The 27,177-nt window shown below is 43.7% G+C and overlaps 1 protein-coding gene across 2 annotated transcripts in view; it reads right to left on the bottom strand.

Moving 5' to 3' along the window:
• Positions 1–26,948, bottom strand: part of COPS4 (COP9 signalosome subunit 4) — a 43,723-nt gene extending 16,775 nt beyond the window's left edge. The window contains exons 1-6 of one of the 2 annotated variants that reach the window (XM_029599596.1): positions 26,800–26,948; positions 21,806–21,885; positions 20,848–20,999; positions 19,025–19,128; positions 11,728–11,914; positions 6,905–7,055 (exon numbers count right to left, since the gene is read on the bottom strand). In XM_029599596.1, the coding sequence (XP_029455456.1) occupies positions 6,905–7,055; positions 11,728–11,914; positions 19,025–19,128; positions 20,848–20,999; positions 21,806–21,885; positions 26,800–26,879 (754 nt within the window). In that variant the 5' untranslated portion in view covers positions 26,880–26,948. Of the gene's footprint in view, positions 1–6,904; positions 7,056–11,727; positions 11,915–19,024; positions 19,129–20,847; positions 21,000–21,805; positions 21,886–26,396; positions 26,774–26,799 lie in introns of those variants that run through there. The other variant, XM_029599606.1, reaches the window with a different exon arrangement.
• Positions 26,949–27,177: the final 229 nt, after the last annotated feature.

The following is a 27,177-nucleotide window of genomic DNA, read 5'->3' on the forward strand; positions in this document are numbered from 1 at the left end:
TCAAACAGTAACAACCCTATCTAAGAAATACAACTATTAAACCAGGCCCTAAACACTAATACATTTCCTATTGGGAAAACAGAATATGCCAAGCTGCTATAGAGCCCCACACAGAAATAATTGTAAAGCTATACTAAAAATGTTATAAAACTGCTGCTGAACAGAATAATATCCAACAATTAAAAACTCATAAAAATTATTAAAACATGTCCAAATATCAATAAAATATTTCAAAATGGCAGACATCGCATAATACCCAATAATTAAAATGGCAATCAAGACAAATACATTTAAAAAGCCACCTTTACTTACCCTCTCCAGCAACTCTCCTACTCCTTTCCCTTCCAGGCCAATAGCACTCACCAGAAGCAGCAAGGGCTGCTGAAGCTCTGTCCTCGCAATCCTCTTCCTTAGGGCCCACAACCAGTCTCGGTCTCTCTCACACAGAAACACATCACCTCTCTGACTAGTCTCTCTCAATCACACAGACATGATCTCGCCCAGGCACCCATTCACACAAAAGCTCTCGCCCAGGCACCCATTCACACTCACATACACAAACTCTCACTAAAAACTTTTTCTTCCTTCACTGCAGGGATGGGCTCCAGTTCCGCCGCAGCTTTACTCCAGCAGGCCTTCTTTTTTCGCTGTCACGGGATGGGCTTCCATGGTGGCCTTGGTTGGGGTCTGATTTCCTCTTCGCCACCACAGGGATGGGCTCATGTAGTGGCCTTGCTTGGTCAGGGTTGAGTTTTCCTCTTCGCTGCCACCAGGATGGGCTCCCGTGGTCGGGTTTTCCTCTTCACCGCCACCGAGATGGACTCCCGTGGCGGCCTTGATTCGTCAGGGTTCGACACTGCCATTGCTCCCACCCCACCCCCGGGCTGTGCGATGCCTGCTTCACCAGCCAATCACAGGCTTCCTCCCTTCTTCCTACTCCCACTGGCAGGTAGAAGGGAGGAGGCTTCTGATTGGGCAGTGGGGGTAGGAAGAAACGAGGTTTCCAATTGGCCCGCGGGGGCTGGAAAAAGGGAGAAGGAAAGTACAACGGGGCAGTGGGACACTGGGAGTCGTGACACACTTGCCGATGTTTGGTGACACACCGGAAGAGAAGCGCTGATCTAGACGGTGCACAATTAGTCATAAATAGCTAATAAGATACAAACACCACATAGTAAAAAATACATAGTTAAAATGTAAATCAAATTATAAACAGAAGATTTTTGTGTACAAAATAAAACCTTAAAATATCCTAGCAAGTAGTTTGCTAAAAATGAAAATAAAATTAAAGTAAAACAGGTAAAACAAATATCAAATGAAATCAAGTATAACAACTTTAAGAAAACAGCCTAGTGGGGAATCCAACAAACAGGTTGATAATTTCTCTGCCACTAATTCATAAGCATTTTTGAATAGTAACTTTTTTTTTTTTTAAATCTGAAAGAGTTTCATATCCTTTTGTAATCTCAGTTCATCAGGTAAAAAGATTTCCATAACTTAGGGCCTGCAACTGAGATAGCCCATTCTCTTACCATCAATCAGAACGGCACATCTATCTGAGGTATTGACAAGAGACACTTATTTGTTGCGGGGGACACTGGTGAGGTAGTGTACCCTTGGGCCACGACGCGCCCACAGAGGAGCTCCAGAAGCACTGAGGCAGGCGAGTAGTGCCCAAGCACGGGCGGTCAGGCTGGAGATGGGTGGCCCTGGCTTCTGCTGAACCTGATGCATCAGAGAGACCCAGCAATGCAATACTGGTCTCTGGAGTAGCCCTAAACCACTCGACAGCCCTTTCGGACCTGCCTTGGGAACGGCAGATGCGACAGGACGGACAGAGGCTGAGGGTGGAACACATGGACTCAGACGAAGACTCAGACAACGTTTCATATGGGGTTGAGGATGAAGAAAAAGACTGAAGGCATACTGCCACACCACTCGCCCTACACAGCCACTCCTGGCCAGTCGTGGACCACGTTGGAGGCGAAGCAGACCCCAAACTGATAAACATTAGAGTTCAAGATGGCGGTGAGTACTGACGGAGTAGGAAGACGGGCATCAGAGACGAAGGACGTCAGGACAGACGGATGAAGGTAACCGGCCAAGACTCTAGCAGCAACGTCTTGGAGTGAGCCTCGGGAACCCGGTGTGATTGACGCACCTGACAGGTCATTTGAAGGCAGACGAAACTTCCAACCCGGCGTGGAAGATGCATCAGAAGGTCACCCCGAAGTTGGACTGAGGACGGGCTACTAGGAGGTAAATCAGGAACCAGGAACATAATCGTGATCTGAAGGAGGATGTGGAGAATCCTCAGCCACAGTGGATGGAACTGTCCCACTAAGCACCCTTCACACCCCAGCCGGGATGGTCGTGGACCACACAGCGCTCTACACAACCCAGCCGGGCTGGTCGCGGACCACGCAGGGATGGAACAAGTGAAGCCTCAGAGACATCAGCAAAGACCAGGATGAAGACATGGGACGAGATGAGAGACCAGGACGAAGACACGGGATCCCACGGAGAACAGAGTGCCTAGGAGGAGCTGGGTTCGAGGAATCCTAAGGAGTACTGACTGCTTGCAAAGGCAAAGCTGGAATGACGACAGGGCCCTTTTATAGGGCTGAAGAGGACTTCCTACGATGATGTCAGCAGGAGGGGCCAGAAGGGCTGGCCCTTTAAATCCAGCAGAGAGGCGCAGCCCTTCGCCTAAAGAGGAAGGAGGAAGTAGCAGGACCCTGGACAGCGGCGTCCCTGCTGCTGCTGAAGCAGGCTGCAGAACAGGCCTCGAGGTGAGCGGTGGTCTCCTGCCGCGGAGAGGTCAGGGGCGGCTCCTGCCGCAAAACAGGTCCCAGGGGGACGGCTCCAGCCGCTCAGAGATCCCACGGCGGCCCTGCTAAGGCAGGGAAGGTGTCAGCGGCCTCCTGGCCTCATGAGGTGCAGCGGGGCGGCTCCCACCTGCACAGACACACGGCGGCAAGACCCGCTGTGCTGAGGACAATGTGGGCAGCCTCCGAGCCGCGGAACGGAGGGAGGACATCGGCGGCAAGGTAAGCTTGCGGCTAAGCCCGCGAGCAGGAGCGCAACATTATTAGCTGAACGAAGGTTCCTTTGTGGTGTATGAAGATGTAGTGATATGTTCAGCCACTCAGTTTGTTTGTGATTTATAGATTTAAAGAGAATACATAGAGACTTATATTCAATTCTTTGCTTTATAGGTAGCCAATGTAATTCAATAAGGGTTGGGGTAATGTGGTCCAATTTTTTTCCCCCCACATAACACTCTTGTGGCTGCATTCTGGAGAAGCTGTAATGGTCTTAAATAGGACCCAGGTATTCCAAGAAGTAAAGCACTGCAGTAATCAATGGTAGAAAAAAGCAAAGATTGTAAAACAGTTCTGAAGTCATTAACATCTAACAAGGGCTTAAGACGCTTTAAAATAACCATCTCTAATTTTCCGTTTTATGTCTCTATTTAATCTAAAATCAGAATCAGTTAAAATTCCAAGATCACGTACTTGACTTGAAGATTCAATCTGCATGAAATCGGTATTAAAATGGAAGGTTTTACTAAAATTAGTTTTTCTACTTGACAGAATATGTTCTGTTTTTTGATTGTTTAAAAATCAATTTCATATGAGACAAAAGTTGTCTAACTGAATTTAAGTAAGTCAAGTTTTTCAAAGTGTCTTCCAAAGTATTTTTTATAGGAATTAAGAGTTGTACATCATCAGCATAGATATAATAGATTAGTCCTAATCCTGACAATAATTTACAAAGAAGAAAAAGATAAATATTGAATAGGGTTGCAGATAATGCAGACCCTTGAGAGACCCCAGATTAGATGTTTATTTTGTTAGAAAAGCATTCCTTTAACTGAACTTGATAAGATCTCTCAGAGAAATGATTTAAACCACTCCAGAACACTTCCGTTTATACCAATTTCCAACAGTCTTTGAAGTAAAATCTGAAAATCAACTGCATCAAAAGCAGTTTTTAAATCTAAAAGAATGAGTATAAAAGAATCACCATTATCAAAGCCTCATAAAACAGTATCAGATAAAGCTAAAAGCAATGATTCAGTGCTAAAATATTTTCTAAAGCCAAATTGTGTTGGGTATAGTATGCTGTATCTTCCTAAATGGTCGGATAATTGTTTTTGAACTATTTTTTCAAGTATTTTTGCCAAAAAAGGGAGATTTGAAATGGGTCAAATTATTGAAGTCAGAGGGATCTTTAATATTTTGTTTTAAAATGGGTTTGATAATCGCACATTTTAAGGGAGCAGGTACCAATCCCTCTGTAAGGGAGAGATTTACTATTTTGGTAATTATTGGGGCTATATCATCTTGACAAAGTTTAAAATACTTCAATGAGATCAGGTCCCAGGGATGATTCGCTAGTTTTAGCTTTTTTATAATTGAGCTAATTTCAACTGTACTTGCAGTTTCAAAGGAAGACCAAGATCTCTCATTATCGATAGGAAGAATGATTTTTTTGAGTTTGATTTTTCGACAAGAAGAATCTAGATTAACAATTTTATCTTTGAAAAATGTTGCATATCTTCACATTTAGTTTGAGGTATTTCGGAATTTAATACTATATTATTGACTGATGAAGGGACTAAACTTTGGACAATTGAAAATAGAGCTTGAGGATTATATTTAATATCATGACTTTTTTTGGCATAATATACTCGTTTCACACGATTTATTTTGGTTCTTTACTTAGATAACATACTTCTAAAAGAAGAAAGTGGATCGTTTTCTCGGTATTTTCTCCATGATCTTTCTTTTTTTCTAAGGGTTTTTTTTTTTAAGTTCAGACAATTCAGGGGTATACCACGGCTTGGTTTTTTTGTTTGGGATAGTTTTGGTTACTAAAAGGCTGAGTTTATCAGCTAAAGGATTTACAAAATTAACCCATGAGGAGACAGCGTTTTCAAATGAGATCTTTTCAACTTCCGAGGGTAACAATTCTATCATATCTTCCATTTTAAAAGCTTTACGATAAGTGAAAGATGAATTTGATGGAGGAGGAGTAATAATGGAAGATTCAAATGTTAAATTACAAGAAATAAGTCTATGATCTGACCAAGGAATAGAAATGCTTTTAATATCAACATTTTTTGCTATTATCTTGTTAGTGAATATCAAATCTAGCGTATGCCCGGCTTTATGAGTTGGCCTTTTAACTGAGTCCAGCCCATAGCAGAAAGGGCATCAAGGAAGAATTCATAGTGTGTGCCACAAGAAGAGCTAGGGAAGCACTGAAAACTCCACCAGACTCTCTTCCAAATTTTAAAACAAAGGAGAGAGGATAGAGATGCACATTAACTTGTTAGGATGAACTAGCTCCCTCTATATACAAAGTGCAAGATAAGGGAGAAAGTGTTGAGCGGGCAGCTGGCTCTCTTATTTCGGCTGCCACATGTAGCTGCCAGAGCTCTTCCACTACTGCTGTTGCCAACACTCAGAGCGAGTCACATGCAGTGCTCAGGTGTACGCTTTCATCTCACTCAGCCTGGAGATAGGAAAGAGGCTAGAACTACTCAAAAGGAGGACTCTCAGAAGAGGGAAGAGGAGAGCTATTGGTGCCCTGCATGCTGTCCATTAATTATCCTACTCCAGGGCTCATACTATAGCTAGGAAGACGAGGCAAGCATGATTATACATATTCTCAGAAAGGAGCTCCTACATGTTTACAAGCAGCCAATGGTGTCTGTTGTTGCTGTGAGGTGCTAAGAGCAGAGAGCCCAGGTGCTAGCCTTGATCTGAGCATCATGACTTTTCCATGGCACAATCAAGTCTGAAGGCATGCTGTTTGGGAAACAATGATTTATATAATGCTACACAAGGTTACTCAGTGCTGAACAGATACAAATAAGAAAGCTCCTGCTCCATGGAGCTTACAGTTTGGTCAAGACAAGACAGACAAGGAAACAAAATGGATGAAGAGAACAGGGGATAAGATTTAAAAATCTGAAAGGGAGGTTAATAGGTGGGCTTTATCCAGAGAGGTTGTCATGCATGAGCATTCCAGACCACACAGACCCCTTCTGCAGGGACGCATGGATCCATTTTGGATAATTCTTGAACTGGTACAATAAACAGAACTGCAATTTGTAAAAATAAACAGTTTTTACAGGACTACCGCTAGTCTTTACTTAGCATCTCTCCCCCATGTATATATCCTCTACTTTCCTCTTTGCTTTATTTTTCTCCCTCTCTGGTCTTCCAGTTGTTTCCTTTCCTAAAATGTTCTTGTACTTTTATTTCTTGCCTCCAATCTCAGTCACAGTTGCTTTTCTTCAGGTGTCGCTCCCTCCCCATCTCTCTTTGGAATGCCAGGGGGTGGGAAGGACTTTCTATCCAAATCATGCAGGGCTGGCACAGGGACTTGAACCACTGCTGAACTCAAGATCAGTGGCTGTCTTAAGCCTCTCACCAAGATGGGGAGGGCTGGAAGCGGTGCCGCTATTTTTTCTTTCAGTTTAACTGAATTCACAGTGACGTATACTCATTACAAATAAGTGCTTATGTTCCAATAAAACATGTTAAAAGCCTAAGATTTCCTTTTATGCTTAAAAAAAAAAAAGGGATACCAACATGCTTCAGTATTTTTCTTCTATTATAAATGTGCAACACAAACTTTCAATGCTCTCTCAGATCTGAGAGAACATCCGTTAATCCAACATCAGCGATGAAACTATTACCTGAATTAGCAGCTGAGAACAAGCTCATGAAAAGTTACTAGTAAAATACCTATACTTTTTTTTTTTTTGTAACTTAATACCATCAGGAGCCTTTTTATAAGAGGCAAATAGGTGCTGTACTCAAGTTCCCGTACCCATGTCAAAGGGCCTTCCTCCCTTATTTAAAAAGGAGCTGCAAAGCTAGATTACCTGCAGATGCCAGGATAGTGCAGTGCAAGGCATGCTTCAGTGCCTCCAGCCTCTCACTTTCATGCACAATAGTTTTGTAAGAAAGCTCATTATATCGCTGGGCAGCTTCAATAAACTTCCGCCGATAATCCAGAACACGAGCATAGCAAACCTGAGGAAAAAAGAATATTTTATAGGATCAAAAATGGTGAATCAGCAGGGAAAAACTACCCTGACTAATAGAGGTAAATACCAGTAATCGGTATTTAACTCATCGGCTACTACTCAACTGTTTTCTTCTTAAAGGTGTGTGAAATCACATTCCTTACTTCCCCAAAATCTTTGCTTTCATGTCAAAGTTGTTTTTTGCAGTTCCACAGAGTACAAGTCTCAAGCCTTACAGGAAGAGCTAGATGACAGGACTGCTGGACAAGCAATATTACAGTAAATAGAAGAAAATTATTTGCTTCACATGCCCAACCTGTCACAGCTAGCCATACCCATGAAGTCACACATACATGCTCAAGCTCAGACCAACACCCTCCTCATCTTCTGCTGCCATTTGCTTGAACCCTGAAAGCCCATGCTATTCCCTCTAGTGAGGGGAAGTTTAAGGAGAGGCAGATTTTTCTGGTAGGTTGCGAGGTTCTGTGCATTACAGGAAGTGCAGAACAGAGGGCTCCCATTTCTATGCAGTTCTGGCCCAGTGTGCATTTTCATTTCAAACTTATCTGACTTGTCACAAACTACACAAAAGGTTTTACTGAATTTAAACTTCTGAAAAATGGTGTATTGACACTGGAAATTCCAAGTGCTCCATTTATTTACAGAGCCGGTACAGCACAAGCAACAGCAGTGCAAGCATCCCTTGCACAGCCCTGCAATTTATCTCAGAAGTAATCTATTCACATTAGAAACTCTGATATCTCTAGTAAGATCACCAAGATGACTGGTTAGTGTCACAGTATTAAGTTTATTGCAATGTGGGAACAAGGGAGACAATTAACTTGTTTCACATACACCAATGGATTTTATAAGTAAAACAATTCAGTACTAAATACTGAAAATATTAAAACTTGTTCTTGGATTCTAACAAAAAAATATTAAGACCATTTAAAAAATATTATACTTGGAAACTCAGGCCAATAGCTTAATGAATTAACCAAATTTGAATAATTGCTACAGGTTCTCTTTGTACCTAAATTATACTTCATGGGGCTGATATTCAAAGGCCATTTAGACAGATTACTGAAAAAGTTATCTGTCTAAATGGCTTAACTGTAATATCTGAAGACGTTTGGGCATTCAGTGGGTGGAAGAGAGGTGTTCTGGGGAGGAACGGAGTTAGCTGGTTAACCTAACCTACTAACTCTGGCTATGCTGCAGGGCAGCTCTAAAAGTGATCTGGCCTTGTATGGCCGGATAAACTTGCTACTTATCCAGATATCTTTAGTATAAAACGGTTTTTATTGAGTGTGGAACACATAATGTATAAACAGTGGTTACTCAGGAAAAGAAAACCAGAAACATAATCACATAATGGTGTCGGGCACCACACTGGAAGAAATAGACACTCATTACATAAATCCCTTTGTTTTCCCGTCCTGTTCGTAACTAAAGGACAAGGTCAACCTGAACTGGGAACACTTCAGGAAGGCATCAGGGATGTGGAACTCTGATACACCACTTAGCACCCCCAAAACCAAAGAAGAAAAGAAACCAAGACCTTCATTTTACAGGGTACAAACAGTAAACATACTACTCCCCTCCTCCCTCCCTCCCAGGTCCCTTCAGTGAAAGCCAACAATAGTTCAACAGATGAAAATGTGGTCGTAGCCAGTCCACGGACTGCCAGTACCTAATCCTTTTCTAGGCCAGCAGACTGTCCAGGACATTCAGTCATTAAGAATCAGACTCCGAGCATAATGTGGCAAAGCCTGGAGATAGACTTCCCAAGTTCTTAAGAAGGATCTACGCTGTAGCGGTGATAGTTTGGAAGTGAGGCTGTCCATTTGCATCATATGGTGGAAATGTATACGCCAGATCCAGCACGAGGGCGCAGTCAGTTCTTTCCAGTTAAGTAAAACAAAATAACTTTTTTCCCCTACTAGACAGGCCTTCTTGACCAGTAAACGCAGTCCCGCCCCCCGAATTAAAGTCTGGGGAATGCAATCAAATAAAATCAGCTGAGGAGTAACCGAGAACTGCACCTTCAATAGGTGTTGTAAATACTTTACAATCTTCACCCAATATATTTGGATCAGAGGGCAAGCCCAAAAGGCGTGAGATAAGGTTCCAATGGCAAGGTGGCAGCGAGGGCAAGTGGCGTCCGGAAGTAGTTGCGCACGCCAGGCTAACTGCGGGGAAACAAAGGCTCTCTGCAAGGAATTTGTATTGCATTTCCCTATAATACATATTCCCAGTGGTTTTGGTCAAACTCCGCATACAAGCAGAAAAAGCCGCCAGTGAAACCCCATCTTTTTCTCAGCGGTCAACTGAGATAATATAGGTACCCCGCGACTGGCCGTGCATGAGCCCCTTATAATATAGAGAGAGCGAAGGGGAGTGCTGTCTCTCCAATTGAAAGAAGGATTCAAGGACAGAAAATGGGCTGGGCTATGGTTATCGAGCTGTAAGGACAGAATATAATGCCTGATCTGCAAATAGCCAAAGACATGGGCAGACGTTAATCCATAGGTGCCTTGCAAGGTTGCAAAGGGTAAGAGAGTCCCCTCCAGATCAAGCAAAATGACCCAGGTGCGTGATGCCCCGTTGCTCCCAGCCCTGCAAGTTAATAGATTGGGAACCAGGCAAAAACTCCGGATTCCCCTGAATCGGAAGGAGGTAGGAACAGCATTTAGGCAGTCCAAGCTGCCTAGTGAGGAATAACCAGGCCTTCCTATTAGGTACAATTAATGGACTTTGGGAAATCGCAGTTGGTAATTCCCGGCTGGGGCCCATCAAAACGAATTTGAGGTCCAAGGGAGCCACCAGAGTACGTTCTGCCAAAATATTTGTGTAAAAGGAAGTCCCTAAAATCCATTCACAGACAAGATGGAGATTAGTCGCCACACAATAGTGGGCTAAGTTTGGTACTCCCATGCCACCCTCGCCCCATCGCAAATTCAGCCAGGAGAGCGGTATGCGTGCTTTCCTCCCCTGCCAGAAAAAAGAGCGCAACAATTTGTTCAGTGTGTCTGTATCCCGGCGCTTAAAACGATAATGGAAAATTTTGCAACACATATATAGCCACTTAGGCAAAAGGGTCAATTTGAACAAATTAATACGCCCTCCCAGAGAAACCGGTAGACCTCGCCAAAGACGCAGCTTTTCCCGGGTATGTTTGAGCAAACCTGGAATATTAAGATCGTACATAGTCATCAGGTCCAACGAGAGATGTATGCCCAAATATCGAATAGTATCACCCGCCCATTGTAGAGGAAAGGGACGGCCCCATTGGCTCCTGGAGGGTCTGCGGGAAGCCCAGGGACTCAGATATTTCCCCCAGTTAATCCGCAGACCTGAAAAGGTGCCATAAGCCTGAATCAACCCCAGTAGGGCAGGCAAGGAGTGACGGGGATTAGTGAGAGAAACCAGAATGTCGTCCGCAAATGCGGCATATTTGAAAAACTCCTCCTTTTCCTGGAAGTGAAATAAAAGTCCCCGAATCGCGGAGGAGGTTTGGATGGCAAGGAGCAGGGGCTCCGATGTCAACAGAAAAAGAAGGGGCGAGAGAGGGCATCCCTGACGGGTGCCACTTACCACCGGGAAAGGGGCAGAACACTGCCCATTCACTAACAATGAGGCAACCGGGGCGTCATACAGCAACCAGATTCCTTGATTAAAAAAAAACCAAACCCCAAACCCTATTAATCCCAGGAGATGGAACATAAAACCCCATTCTACTCGGTCGAAGGCTTTTGCTGCATCCAAACTAGCGATGAGAAAGGGAGCATCATTCCGAGTGCATAGGTCCATGGCCACCGCCAGACACCGAAAGTTAGTCAAAGCGTAGCGTTTCTTAACAAAGCCCACCTGGCCAGATTGGATCAATTGGGGGAGAATATCCAGATATCTTTAAAAGATATCCAGGTTAAGTGGCTTTGTACCAGTAGTATAATCAGGCAAAAAAAAAAAAAAAGAAAAGAAAGGGCCTGTGTCAACTGTCACATCTGGCCCAGCGCTGCTCAAATATATATTACTGCTGTCGGCCCCCCTGTCCCACACCCTTTTGTCATTTTGCTTTTTAAAAAAATTTTTCTAATCGCAACCTTCCCCCAAAGCACATCACACCCCACCAGACCTCCCCCATTCTATCCCACGATCCTCCACGGACCCCCACCATCCCATCCCACCCTTTCCCCCAGCGATTTTAAAATAAATAAATAAAAATAAACCACACATGCCAGAAGCGAGGTTCTCTCTCACCTGCTCCCGGCAGCTCCAGCATTGCATCTGATAGTTTATGCTTCCAGCAGTGCCTAAGCTCAGTTCACGCTTCCATCTGAACATAGTTTATACTTCTAGCTCTGCCTAGCAGATATAGTGCTGGAGCCGCTGGGAACAGGTGAGCAAGATCCTTGCTCCCGGCAAGGATGATTATTTTATCACCAGGGGGGGGGGGGGGGGATGGTAGGATGGGATGGAGGGGTCTCGGCCTCACAAGGCCGGATAACTTTAAGCAAGTATATTCAGCAGGATGTTTATCCCACTGAATATACAGGCCAAATTATTTTAGCCAGACAACTTGTCCACTAAACATCCTTCTGACTACTGGGCCCCATATGTTTATCAAATGCATCTGTGTCTTCCATAGGTGCTCAGTAAAATTTCACATGCTTCACCTTATAATGTATCTGCAGTTGTTCATTAGTGGATTCGTTCTGCAGCAGTGATGCTCGGTTAATATATGCTTCTGCCTGTACAGGATCATCATCCTCCAGGTACAGCCGAGCGATTTTCAGATAGGTCTCCAATTTGTAATCCACGTTGTACTGCCTGTCCAGGAACAAAAAGGTACAAAAAAACCAACCAAACAAAAAAAAACAAACCTAGATTGTCATGGTCATTTGAAACCATAATTCAATTAAAACTCTTTAATGAATTTGAAAATTAGAACTTTTTTCATACTTGCTAAAGTAGTACTTACTATCTTTTGAGGGAAATGTGATTATACTGTGCTGGAAGCACAATTTACTTGAGAATAGAGACCTGTATACTGGGTTAAACTGGACAGTATCTTTGTGTTTCAGCCAAATAGGAAAACTGGTTCTTAACTGATAATTTTTGCTCCTGTAGTATGAAGGATAAGTCCAGACTCCTGGGTTTTGCCTCCCCTCCAGCAGATAGAGACAGAGAAGTTTAAAACAAACTCTGCCCTGTAACCTGAGGTGCCACCTACAGCCTGCCAGTATTACTCAGTATCAAAGCAGAATGGTTCCACACAAAAAATGTAATATTCAACTTCCTTATAACTATTTAAATTCCTTATCTAAAATGGCTCCTGAAAAAAACCCAACTGGGAACAGAACCTAATGAACAGTGTGAACATATGATCTGCAGTACCATTAATCAAATGAAATACAAGCAGAAATACGAGTTACTCTCATGCATATAACGGGTAGGACTCTGGACTGATCCATGGTACTACAGGAACAAAAATTATCAGGTAAGAAAGTACCTGGATCAGTCCAGACTCCTGGGATGTACCAGAGCTAACTTACCTAGGGTGGGACCCGGAGAGGCCCGCTCAGAGTATTCCTTCTCCAAGTCCCCCGGAATCCGGAGCCCGGACATCCAGCCTGTAATGTCTCGCAAAAGTAGCTGCCCTGCAAATCTCCTGTGGAGAGACCTGTTTGCATTCCGCCCAGGATGCAGCATGCGAATGGGTAGAATGAACACGAAGACCATCCGGTACCACCTTACCACGTAGTAAGTAAGCAGAACTTAAAGCTTCTTTCAGCCAACGAGCTATCACAGTCTTGGACGCTACATTTCCTCTTCTTGGACCACTCCATAAGACAAAGAGATGGTCGGACACGCGGAAAAGGAGTTCGTAATCTCCAAATAGCGCAGCAAAACTCGACGCACATCCAACTTTCGTAAGTCTTTGGAAATCAGATCCAACTGATCCAAATCAGTGAAAGGTGGAAGCTCCACCAACTGATTCAAGTGAAAAAAGAGGACACTACTTTCGGAAGGAGACTCCCAACTCTGAAATCCATAAAAAAAGGCTCCCTGAAAGATAACGCCTGTAGTTCCGACACCCGACGGGCCGAAGAAATAGCTACCAGAAAAACCACATTCAACATTGCCCTTTTTAGAGGCTCAAAGGGCGGAGCACATAAAGCTGCAAGCACCAAATTCAGATTCCAGGAAGGACACGGAGGACGGAACGAAGGACGTAAGTGCTTTGCTCCTCGAAGGAAACGAGCCACATCTGGATGCAATGCCAAAGCCATTCCCTGGAGCTTACCCCGTAGACAACCAAGCGCGGCTACTTGAACTCTAAGAGAACTACACGATAAGCCTTTTGAGAGTCCAGCTTGGAGAAACCCCAGAATATTGGAGACCGATGCCCGAGTGGGATTCACTGCACAGGCTACACACCATGCTTCAAAGACATTCCACACCCTGACATAAGCCAGGGAAGTTGACTGTTTGCGGGATCGTAAAAGTGTAGCCACCACTGCGTCAGAGTAGCCCTTGCTTTTTAACTGCTGCCTCTCAAAAGCCATACCGCTAGACAAAAGCAATCCGCCTCTTCCAAACAGACGGGGTCCTGATGTAGAAGGACCGCGGACTCCCGAAACCGAAGGGGTTCCGTCGCTGTTAGGTTGAAGAGATCTGCAAACCAGGAACATCTCGGGCACTCTGGAGCTTCTAGAATCACCTTGCCTATCAAAAGCCAAGGAGGGAACACGTACAGTAAGATGTTCGTTGGCCAGGGGAGAACTAGAGCATCGATGCCTTCGGCCCCAGTTTCTCTGCGACAAGCGAAGAAGCGTGGAGCCTTGGCATTCTTGAACGTTGCCATGAAATCCTTACACGTCATGCCCCACGTCTCACATATTCACTGGAAGGCTTCATCTGACAATTCCCACTCCCTGGGATTGAGGTGGTGAAGACTGAGAAAGTCTGTCTGAACATTGTCGACCCTAGCTATGTGGGATGCTGTAATGCTGACGAGGTGCTGCTCTGCCCAGCGTATCAACTGCTGAGCTTCCGCTGCCGCTGGCCGACTCTTGGTTCCCCCTTGGAGATTGATGTAAGCCACCATGGTTGCATTGTTGGACAACACCCTGACAGACTTCCCCCGTAGAAGCAGAAGGAGCGCCTGTAAGGCTAAGCAGACCGCTCTGGTCTCCAGACGATTGATCGACCACTGGGATTCTTCCTGCGACCAATGTCCCTGCACCGCTTTCCCCAGACAAACTGCTCCCCAGCCGGAGAGGCTGGCATGTGTGGTAAGCACAGTCCACTCGGGTACTACCAAGGAAACTCCACGTGCCAAATTGTCTGTGACGAGCCACCAGTCTAGACTGGACCTCGCCGAATCAGAGGAAGATGAAACTGCTCGGAGAAATCCACCGGGAAATCAAAGCTGATTGTAAGGGATGCATATGGCCGAATGACCATGGCACTAATTCCAGAGTGGAGGTCATCGACCCTAGGACCCGTAAGTAATCCCAGACCCTGGGGATATGTTTGGACAGTAAGTCTTGAATCTGCCCCTGTTGTTTGCAAATGCGATCCAAGGTGAGGAAAATTCTCCCTTGCTGCATGTCAAACAATGCTCCCAGAAACTCCAAGGATTGAGAAGGAATTTGACTATTCTTGGCAAAGTTGACCACCCAACCGAGTGACTTCAACAGTTGCAGAACCCGGTGGATCACCGCCTAGCAAAGTACCTCCGATTTGGCCCGAATCAGCCAGTCATCCAAGTAGGGGTACACCAACAATCCTTCCCTCCAAAGTTGCGCTGCTACCACGGCCATCACCTTGGTGAAAGTCCTGGTTGCGGTGGCAAGACTGAAAGGCAGAGCTCGGAACTGGTAATGTTGACCCAAGATGATAAACCTCAGGAACATTTGATGGGCGGCCTGGATGCTGACATGCAGATACGCCTCAGTGAGATCCAGAGAGGCCAGAAACTCCCCTTTCGTACCGAGGCGATGACGGACCTCAGAGTCTCCATCTGGAAATGAATCCGAAGACACCGGTTGACTCTTTTTAAATCTAAGATAGGCCGGAATGCGCCTTCCTTCTTTGGGACCACAAAGTAAATGGAGTAGTGGCCCCTTTGCCGTTCGGCCGGAGGAACTGGCGTGATGGCTCCCAACTCCAGAAGGCGTTGTAATGTCTCTTGTACCGCCTCTCATTTTTCCAGGTATGCGTACAAGGAGACCAGAAAGTTGTCCCGGGGGCACTGTACAAAATCTAAAGCATAACCTTGACTTATCACAGTGAGGACCCACTGGTCTGACAGCACTTTGGTCCATTCCTCGTAAAAAAAGCGATAGTCTGTCCCCTACTACCGGAACAGAGGGATGGACCGGTCGTATCTCATTGCGAGGACTTAACTCCAAGGGCAGACTGGGTGTTACTGGCTCTCCCAAAATGCCTGCCTCGAAAGAACTAGGACCATGGTTGTTGTCTGCTTGAGCCTTGCCAAAACGAGGAACCCGTAGACCGAGAGGCTTGGAACCTCTTGTTTCCCTGGAACAGAGACTGAGCAGTGAAGGATCCCCTCGACTTGGGCCGGTCCTCTGGCAATTTATGTATTTTATTTTCGCCCAAAGATTGAATCATGTCCTCCAATTCCTTGCCAAAGAGCAACTTGCCTTTAAAAGATAACGAGCCGAGCTGAGCTTTTGAGGAAATATCCGCAGACCAGTTCCGCAACCACAAAAGCCTGCGCGCAGAGACAGCTGACACCATGGATCTGGCCGACGTCCGCAACAGATCATAAAACGCATCTGCACTATAAGCGATTGCTGCCTCCAGGCGACCTGCCTGGAGAGCTTCACCCTGCGAGAGGCCGGCGTTGGCCTGAAGTTGCTGCACCCAGTGGAGGCCTGCATGCAACGAAAAATTGCTGCACATGGCAGCTTGCACTCCGAGCGCCGATACTTCAAAAATCTTCTTGAGCTGCAGTTCTAACTTTCTATCCTGCAAGTCCTTAAGGGCTGCCATGCCCATGACCGGAATGGTGATCTTTTTAGTGACAGCAGAAACTGCCACATCCACCTTGGGAACTCAGAGAAAGTCTAAAGCTTCCTCAGGCAGAGGATATAGCTTATCCATAGCCTTACTCATCTTCAACCCCAAGTCAGGGGTGTCCCACTCTCTGAACAATAAGTCCGTTGCAGAGAAATGAAAAGGGAAGGAAGTGGCAGGGCCCCTTAAACCCCAAAGCACTGAATCCATAGTTCCCAGCCGAGATTCTGCGGGTGGAACTTCCAGCCCTAACTACCCCAAAATGGCAGTAATCAGCAGGCCTAATTCCTCTTTCCTGAAGAGGCGCACCACTTTCGGGTCATCCCCTTCCATGATCTGGGCACCGCGGTCTACGTCCTGTTGCGGGTCCGCGTCACCATCTGCCCCCGTCTGAAGCTTGGGCTGCTGATCCTGGTAGTCTGGGTCTGAAGAGTCCGAATCCGTAGCAGTAGCCACCGACCGCAAGGGACACTTCCCCTTGTGTGGCTCAGGACCCTCATGGGACCTGGGTCGCTTCCGGGTCTGTTTGCGCTTAGTTACTAAGCTTGCTTTGTCTCCACCCTGCTTTTTCCCCGCTTTCCTGGCCTTATGAAGGAGTAAAACAAACTCCGAAGAGAAGGACGTCGCAGACAAGGAATCTGAGACCCCTCTCGGGGTCATCCTCAGGTAAAGGGGAGAAAGGACCAGCTGGGAAGTCACCTCTGGAAGCCATGTGCTGAGGAGACAGGGAGGCAGGATCTCCTCCCCCACAGCGGGCTGCATGGTCGGCCAAAAGAAATCCAAAACAGCCTCTTTTCCTGCGCTCAGCGGAAACGGATCAGCTGAGGCCACCCTCTGTGCCGGCAGCCTCATCGGGGACCAAGCCGCCCGAATCAGACCCCCCCTGAGGCAAAATGGAAGGTCCCTCGCCCCCGGGAAGGCAATTGGAGCACAGGCCCTCCCGGGAAATATGCACGCACGCCGAGCCGCACTTGCAGCATGACGAGCCTCGGGGCATCCCAGAAGCAGAAAATGAACGCCACAGAGAACCAAGAAGAAACGAGGCGAAAAGTACAGAAAACGGCAGTGCACTTACCCTGCCTTAGCAGGAGAAGGAAGGGAGAGTCGATGCAGTAATACACAGACAGACACTTTAGATCTTTTTTTTTGCTTTTAAAGAAAGAAAAACTTGCCAGTCGCTGTCCCTGGTTCTGGCCCTGCTGGGGTGCGTGAGCCGGGCTCCCCGGTATCACCCCAGAGCTGCTGAAAAAACTTGGTGATAGGATCCTCGACCCTTACTAGCAGCTGCCTCTAACTACCAGGAGGGATGGTCCCCTCAGGCCCTAACAAACCCCCTGAGAGACCGTCTCCTCGTCCTTAACTTTTCAGGTTTTGGTTTTTTTTTTATCTAAGTAAAAATTAAAGGAACAGAACAAATTTTACAATCTCTAACTTTCCCCCTGTCTATTTTTTTTTTCTAGGTAAACAGACCAGATTGTAGGATTTTGCACCTCCACTATCTAATGGAGACAGAGAAATACTGGCAGGCTGTAGGTGGCACTTCAGGTTATAGGGCAGAGTTTATTTTAAACTTCTCTGTCTCCATCTGCTGGAGGGGAGGCAAAACCCACGAGTCTGGACTGATCCGGGTACGTACAGGGAATGTAATTTTAGTCACAAATCAAAGAAATGACATTGCCTAATGCCCTACACGTGCTCTCTGGAATGGACCTACTGTTGGGGCAGGGCTTCCCAAACCAGTCCTGAGGACCCCACAGCCATTTGAGTTGTCAGCGTATCTACAATGAATATGCATGAGAGATCTGCATCCACTGGAACCCCAGCTTATGCAAATTTCCCTGACGCACAGTCATCGTGGATATCCCGAAAACCCAAAAAACTGCTGTGTGGGAAGCCCTGGTTTAGGATTTGCCAAAATGAGGGATGTCCGCAGCATTTAGGAGAGTAGCCCATGATTTAGCTGTGAATTTGATGTCTTTATCCCAAAGATTCACCACATAAAGTCTGCCACTAATAGCCATCAGCTGGAAATTTCCCCAAAACTTCAGCAAGCTTTCAGTGCTTTTGGTAGAATATAAATATTAATGAACTGCAATTATTTCAAACACTTAAATACTCTTCAGCATTTGCTTCCAGCTCTCCTACAAACCAGAGTAACTGAGCTCACTTTCTTTAAGGTTTGCTACCTGCAGTAATTCCATAGTTCCCATGTTTAGGGCTGAAATTTGTTCAGGAGCTGCCCTGTTGCTTATCACACGCTGCACAAAGGGAGGAAAGGATAACTCAAATCTCATTTCTTAAATATTTTTTTGACCCATCAAAGCTGTGCTCCGAATAACAGTTTTAATATGGCTGATTACTAGCTGGCAGTGTTAAAAAGTTACTTTAAGAAATTCACTATAAGTACAGTTTAGTTAGTTTACTTTGTGTAGATAGTTCTAAGGGTTATGATTATAGTTCTTAGGGATATTGCTTCTTTATGATTTAAAATTCATTATCTGCTACATAATGTGTTCTTTTATACTTGTTAATTTTAAAATTGTCAATGATCTCTTGCAAATTCTACTTTGTTGGTATTAATGAAATAAAATAAAGTTTAAAATAAATGCAAACAAAAAAAAAAAAAAGATGTCAGCTTTTTCCATTCATATGCTGCTTTAACCTCATTATGTCTCCAACTCATCTCTTGTCATTCTCTGATGCAATTTTCAGCTGCTTTCTGCAACTATTCTTAGTTCCCTCCATGAAATTTTCTCTGCAATTTTTTACTTAGCTTCACATGAACAAACAACTTGCAGCCCGATTAACAGGAACAAAAAAAAAAAAAAGCTAAATGTAACAGAAACCAAGCAACTGTATAGAAAAAAAAAACCAAAAAAACCCCAAAATCAAGCTACTCAGGCTGAGGAATAAAATATTTACTTCTGTCCAGTCTCTAATGGGATTCCCACCAGCACTTGGGCAGCATTTCTCCAGTCTTCTTCCTTCTCATAAATAGATGCTAGATGCTGCCGGATGGAAGCCACCTGAAACACACAGCAGTGCATACTGAAAAGAGAGCAATTCTATTAGCACACATTTCTTTTGAAGAGAGAATGCATTTCTAATTTTTATCAGTAAGGACCCCCTTTCATAAAGCCACAAACCTCACCAAAAAATCTGGACAGTTTGTGTGCCTCTAATCATTTTGTCTGGGAACAAATGGTATTCCAGGAAGGGGAAGGACCCAGAAAACAAAGAGGAAGACAGTCTAACAAAGCCATGAGGAAACAAAAAAAGGAATAGCCGAAAGTCCTTCAGAAATCTCTTTATTAATTGCCCGACTCTAGGCCTGAGTTTCGCCCTTCAAAGGGCTACTTCAGGGGCTATAAGAAATAATATAATAAATAATTTAATTAGAATATTAAAAAATCAAAGCAATTAAAATATGGTTAAACACAGACACAAAATCAGATCAACATAAACAATTCAATTTCATAATAAAAATTCAATTAAAAAATTAATTATATTCTAAAATGCAAAATAAAGGAGAACAAAAAGGAATGAAAATTACAGCAAGATAAAAACACAAAAAAAGTGTTATATCAACTAAAACAATAAAATGCACCTTATAAACACACGTACATTAATAAAGAATTGAAAACTAATTTGACACTATAATAGACAATTCTATGAGAACATACCTGATTTAAAGGCTCACTAACTGTTTTTGTGAGGTAACCATGGTTTATAATATTTTTATGACTTCAACTTTTCCAAAAAATTATAAATATAATTTTTTATACTAATATTTTTTACATTTAAGTCTGTGATGAACCTCCATGGACAGAGCACACTTATGAATATGCCAATCTAGATTTAAATCAGGTATGTTCTCATAGAATTGTCTATTATAGTGTCAAATTAGTTTTCAATTCTTTATTAATGTACGTGTGTTTGTAAGGTGCATTTTATTGTTTTAGTTGATAACACACATTTTTTTCGTGTTTTTATCTTGCTGTAATTTTCATTCCTTTTTGTTCTCCTTTATTTTGCATTTTAGAATATAATTAATTTTTTAATTTAATTTTTATTATGAAATTGAATTGTTTATGTTGATCTGATTTTGTGTCTGTGTTTAACCATATTTTAATTGCTTTGATTTTTTTATATTCTAATTAAATTATTATATTATTTCTTATAGCTCCCAAAGCAGCCCTTTGAAGGGCGAAACTCAGGCCTAGAGTCGGGCAATTAATAAAGAGATTTCTGAAGGACTTTCGGCTATTCCTTTTTTTGTTTTCTCATTCCAGGAAGGAGAGCACCATTATTTCATTAAGCCTGATCCCTACACCCCCCCCCCCCCCCCTTTGTCATGACTAACATTTGGAGTAGGGCAGCCTCAGTTTGCGAAAGGAAGCAAAGTCCTGGCTTGAAAATGGAGTATCAGTCCTTCACATGGCATTACCACTTAGCCAATTTACATATTTTAATATAAATAAAATAAAATGCATTGTACGTATATATTATACACAGTACCTGACAAAATTTCAAGGTTATTTCTATGCATAGCAGCGTTAAGGTGCTCCACTTACATTTTAAACCTTCTGCATAATTTCATCATTCTGCAAAGCAAAACCATTAAGCCAATGGTTTTCAACCCAGGCCTTGCAACACACCTAGCCAGTCATGTTTTCTGGATATCTACAATGAATATGTATACATTTTTTTAAATTATGATTACCCATTTAATAATCTCATCTCACCTGCTCTTCAAATGAAATGACTCTAGGCTGGATCTTTTCCAAAGTGAAATGATAGATTTCTTTGGCAGTCCCATCAGGCAGGCTGGGAAGGTGCGTGCAGAAATCTGTCAGTAACTGCCGCGATATCACCAAACTGACGTTCTCATTCACCACTGGGATTCAGAGCAAAAGAAGATGTGACAGTGCCAGACTGCTAGAAACTTTACACCCAATCAATCCTGTCTAGGCAAAGCAACTCAGCTGCTAGCTCAAGTTAGGACCTTTCATTCTGATTTCAGTATTTCAGTACTGAGGAAACTTTGGTGCTCTCTCTTGGAAGCACCTTCTCTTTGATTTTGCTTATTGAATGCCCAGTTATTCTTTACTTTGTGGCCCACCCAAGTCTCTCAAACTCCACTAATGATTTCTGATTCATGAATTGGAAACTATGATCAAATGAGCACATTCTTCTGCAATAAATCCTGCATTTAGCTGTATTCTGATGTTATCCTGTTTTCCAATACACAGCAGTCAAATCTTAAGTTTATCATATAAATTGCCTCTTCAGAGGAAACACAAAGGAGATACACATACTCACAAAGTACATTTTTAAAAAGGATTTTGTTTTCTTTTTTTTTTTAATAAACTGGTGTGCCATAAGCAGCCAAGACTAACATAACAATCCACTCCTTTGACAATCTGAGGTGACTTACGCTCTATGACAAAAGTCACCTAGAATGTTCTAGAGTCATCTGTGCCTTCTCATTTAAAAGCAAAGGGGACATTTTGTGGAGGAGAGACCAGATGCATTGCTATTATGCCTTAATTAAGGGTTGTATCTTTCAAATCAGATTTACCAAAAATTAAAATTTTCATTAGTGAAGAGAACTACATGATTTAGCTAGTCACTACATTTTATGTCTCAAGTGCTTGAATATTTCCACTCTAACCCCACTTAAAACATTTCTGTGAAACATACTTGCTTCTACAAAAGCTTTCAAAGCCTCTAGCTGCTCTGTTCCTGGAAGCTGGAGAGCCTTTTCAAGTATCTGACGGTACCTGGTTGGGAAAAAAAAAAATCACTTACTATTAACAGGTAAAGACCAATTGGCCAACCCAATCTGCCCAGTTATTCTGGTCTACATTTCTAAAACCATACTACAGCTGTCAGCCTACAAACAGCAAACCTTCTCTGGCTATCACTTCTTATCCCAAGTCAATTTTTATCTTTCTATTTGATTCTCTATTATCAGATGAGCATACAATTTCCTATACTTAATCTAACACCCAGGCCCTCTCTTTCTCCCTTTCCCTACCACCAAGCTTTGTAATAATCTAAAAAGCTACCAAAACTAATGAGACTTGCTGGATGGTGCCTGGCCACTAACCATCCGGCATGAAAGTTTCCAGTCCTGATGGGGGTCATATACAATGTTCCTTCTAATTTCTGCAAAGCTACATGTGCAAAAATGTTATTTTGTGCAACCTTTTATAAGCAGAGTTCAAATGTGTGCGCTACAGGTCAGTATAATGCAAATTATAATTCAAATTTCTTGTATGCATCATATTTTGCTGTGTATGCATGCACAGCTTAGAGGGAAGAGAGGTCATATAAACAATCAAAACACACACCCAGGAAAGGAAGAACCTTAGCAATCCAAAACAAACCTTTCCATAATCAGTTTGAGAGTTTCCAGCGCCCTCATACCAAGAGGACAAGAGAAATTTTCACCACATCAAGGTAATTTTTTTTTCAAGATTTTTCACAGTGACTCTCAAAACTTCAGAGAATACAAATAAAAAAATAAACACTCTCTCTCTCTCTCTCTCTCTCTCTATATATATATATATATATATATATATATATATAGAGAGAGAGAGAGAGAGAGAGAGATCTATACATAACAAAACTTTTTTAAGAGTTATTATTGACTGGAAATATTTCATGTAAAGCATTAAATATGAAAAATAAAAAAAAAATGGGGCAGGACCAATGATTCTCTTTTACCTTGATGGTGGTGAAAATATATCTTGACCCCCTGGTATATGAGGTCCACACAGATTTTCAAATTGATGCTGAGAAGGGCCATATAGACCTCAAACATAGTCAGGATTAATAAAAATATTAGTAAGAAGATTACCACCTCATTTTTCTTGAGACCATATGGTATGTTACATAAAAAGGTGAGTGCACGAATAAGCAGCCTTCCCACTGTGTTCTTTTAAGCTGCTATTCCTCTTATGCCTAGCAAAGTTTAAATTACATTTTAAACAAGGAAAACTTTTCTAAAGATGCAAAAAAGTACAAAATTTAAAACCAGCTTGAAACTTGTGCACAGTAGCACAAACTTTCAAGGATTCAACAAAAGACAATGGCTATTTATGATTCTTTCATAAATATTCATAATCCAATCGCCTTCTTCTCTCACCTCAAAATCAGAAATCTGGGACTCAAGACTAGCAATCATCATAAAGGAGTACATGAGCTATTTTTAAGACGACAATTATGAAAGACACAGGAACAGGCAGTAGTTAAGGTTAAAGCCCTGATGACTAATGCTATGGCTCACAAGTTTCAAGCTTGTGCTAGTACAACTAGAGTAGAGTAATGGGCTGAGAACCAGGGTTCAAATTCCATTTCTTTACTGATGCTCCAAGTAACCCTAGGCAAGTCAATTTATCTCCTGTTGCCTCAGGTATCCACTTAGATTGCAAGTTCCTTGAGGCAGGGACTTATTATACCTAAAATCTAAGGTGAGATTTGGTCTTACCTGTTAATTTCCTTTCCTTGAGTCCTGCTACACCAGTCCAGACTAATGGGTTATCTCCATCTACTAGATCAGTGGTTCTCAACCTTTTTTCAGCCGGGACACACCTGACAGATGGTTCTCACATGCATGACACACTGAACATGTGACAGTCACAGGGCTAAATGTAAACATACACTCTGCATCCACAAGAACCCCCTCAACCCCAAACAATAGGTGCAGAGCAGAACTAAGGCATTACCTGTACAACTCACCATACAAAAAGATGTTCTAGTGACATCTCAGTAAAAGCAAAGCAAGCCTCCCTTATGAAGACAGTAATTTACCACTAATGCATGTCCTATTGAGAAAACACAACAAATAAGATTGATACAAATGCCTACATGCTAGTAAAATACCTCGCCTCGGACACACACCTAAAACTGACCTTCACCAAGGACAGAAAGACTACAAATTATAAATATGGAGACAAACTGGAATGGAAAACCAAAAAAGCCACTCTGCATGCAGTGCAAACCTGGAGAAATGGAAAGAGAAATATAGCACCTAACACAGTCCCAGGATCTGCAATAACGCATATAAACTAACCCGTGCAAAATTACACCTGTATTATGGAATACACTCAAACAATAACAACCCTATCTATGAAAAGACAAAGCTACAAATATTAAACCAGGTCCTAAACACTAATACACCTATTAGGAAAAAAGAACAAGCCAAGCTGCTATAGAGCCCCACAGAGAAATAATTGTAAAGCTATACTAAAAAGTTACAAAACAGCTGCTGAACAGAATAACATACAATTAAAAACTCATAAAAATTATTAAAACATGTCCAAATATCAATAAAATATTTCAAAACAGAAGACATTGATTAATACCCAATAATTAAAATGACAATCAAGAAAAATGAATGTAAAAAGCCACCTTTACTTACCCTCTCCAGCAACTCTCCCTACTCCTTTCCCTTCCAGGCCAATAGCACTCACCAGAAGCAAGCAAGGGCTGCTGAAGCTCTGTCCTCACAGTCCTCTTCCTTAGCATCCACAACCAGTCACACTCACACACATGACTCCACGACCAGTCTCGGTCTCACACACACACACACACACGTCACCTCCCTGACCAGTCTCTCTCTCAATCACCACATGCTCTTAATCACACACAAATGCTCTCGGCAACCATTCACACAAGCTCTCACCCAGGGACCCACAGACACATACTCTCACTCACCAGCTCTCACCCAGGCACCCATACACACCCAAGCTCTCATTGTCAAACCTCTTCTTCCTTCGCTGCAGGGATGGGCTCTAGTGTGGATGGGCTCCCATAGCAGACTTGCTTGGTCGAGGTCGGGTTTCCTCTTTGCCGCCATGGGGATGAGCTCCCATGGCGGCCTTGCTTGGACGGGGTTGGGCTTCCTCTTCGCTGCCATGGGGATGAGCTCCTGTGGCGGCCTTGCTTCATCAGGGTTTGACATTGCCATTCCTCCCACCCCACCCCTAGGCCATGAGATGCCCCTTCTTCCTGCCTCACCGGCCAATCAGAGGCTTCCTCCCTTCTTCCTACTCCCACTGGCAAGTAGAAGGGAGGAGGCTTCAGACTGGTCTACACGGGGGCAGGAAGAATGAAGGCGGCTTCCCACTGGGCAGTCGGGGCAGGAAGAAAGGAGGCTTCCCGTTAGCCTGCATGGGCTGGAAAAAGGGAGAAGGGAAGTACAACCGGGGCAGTCTGACATACTGATGAGAATTGCTGTACTAGATGATGGATTCAGAGGACACACCCTTTTCAGTGACATCATCACTTGGTACACAGGCTGGTGCTGTACCAGCCACAGTCCATATTCTTATATCAAAACAATGTAAAATACCAACTGCCCCAAAAACATAATTAACTTTAGGAACAATAAATACAGACTTTATAAACAGAAGGGATGGAAAACATCCTGTGTGCCCTATTTAAAAAATAAACTCTGCTCCTCAGGGAGCACGTATCTCTGTATGGTACTGCCCACAACAAGCAGTGCCACAGGGAAGATAAAAAGCACAGAAGCAGCAGCCTTGGATGCACCTCAAAGGCAAAATCAACATTTTCTACCTAAGATAACACTGCAGGCCCTGACTTCCCAAGAGGGTCCTGGACTGGTGTAGCAGGACTCAAGGAAAGGAATTTAACAGGTAAGACCAACTTACACCTTCTTATCATCCTAATTCACCAGTCCAGACCGCTGGGATGTACCAAAGCCCATTCCAATGGAGGTGGGAAGAAGACAGGACTGCTCTGAAAAGATCAGCCCCAAGGCATTATCTCCCTTAACTTGCACGTCTAATCTGTAGCACCTATGTAAAGACCAAGTCGCTGCCTTTCAGCTGTCCTCTGAAGTAGGCAATGCAATCTCTGCTCCAGAGGAAGCCTGTCCTCACAGAAAGATTCCAAGGATACTTATTGCTCTATTGCCCCTTCAACAAAGGCTAAGGGAGATCATCTGATCTGACATAAGAATATTAACTATCGCTGATGCAGCATCAGCCTATATACTATGAGATGTCATTGTAAAAAGGTGAGCCCTCTGTCTTCATCTGCTAGTAGGCAGAGATAACCCACTTAGTCTTGACTAGCATAGTAGGATAAGGAATAAAGCTATAAGATGATTTCAGCATAATATGGCAAGACCAACTAAAAATCCCAAATTAGCTTTTTCTGTATATACAATGTGTGCAACATATATCCACATATACTTTTCTGTGCACTAAAGATTAAAAACCATTCAGGAAACATTTTCTAAAAGTAAATTTAAACCTGCCTCATTATCTTGAAGTGCAATATTGGGGGACTTATTTCTTGGGCTTGAAGAGAGGGATGGCCAGAGCTCAGAAACTGAATTTATCCCAGGGCTATTCGCCGCTTCCTCCTGAGCAAGCGGAACTGGGCCGGATACGATCCCCTCAGACGTGGGTATTATTGATCGCACACTGTTGGGCAAGAAAAACCGGGAGAGGGGCAAATCCAACCAGACCAGCAGCAAAACAGGAAAGCAGGTGCTGCACGAATAAGGAAAATGCCTTAATCCCGTTCAATTTTCATAGCTCTCCCTAAGCATCCCAGGACTGGCTTCCCATTGCCAGCTAGAAGCATTCCCGCCCCACTAACAATAACAACCCTCAACCTTCCTCCCTGCCGGGCCAGACCAAGCGAGACGCACTCACTTCCCCGCCAGGTCTTTGTGGGAGCCGCTAGAATTCATGAGTTGGGCCAGGTCCTGCCTGGCAGCCGCCGCGGCCGCCATCTTGTCTCCGCACGCACGCACGCGCACCTGACAACAGCTCACGTGACCCGACGCAGTCTCCGCCCACCCAGCGACCGCCCGTACAAGCGCGCGCCCTCGTACCAGATTCTCGTCCTGACGCTAAGGAAGCGCGCGCGCGCTGGCAGAGTCGGACGGGAGGGAGCGGGTGGTAGTAGAGGTTACGTGCACGGACGGCAGCGGAGATGTGACGAGGACTGAGTGTGAAACCAAGAAGTAACTGCTTATTTTTTTTTTTTTTAGCCATGATCCCAGTATTTTGCACCTGGGTATTGTTGGG

Source organism: Rhinatrema bivittatum, chromosome 1 (genome assembly GCF_901001135.1).
Source record: "Rhinatrema bivittatum chromosome 1, aRhiBiv1.1, whole genome shotgun sequence".
NCBI classification, from domain to species: domain Eukaryota; kingdom Metazoa; phylum Chordata; class Amphibia; order Gymnophiona; family Rhinatrematidae; genus Rhinatrema; species Rhinatrema bivittatum.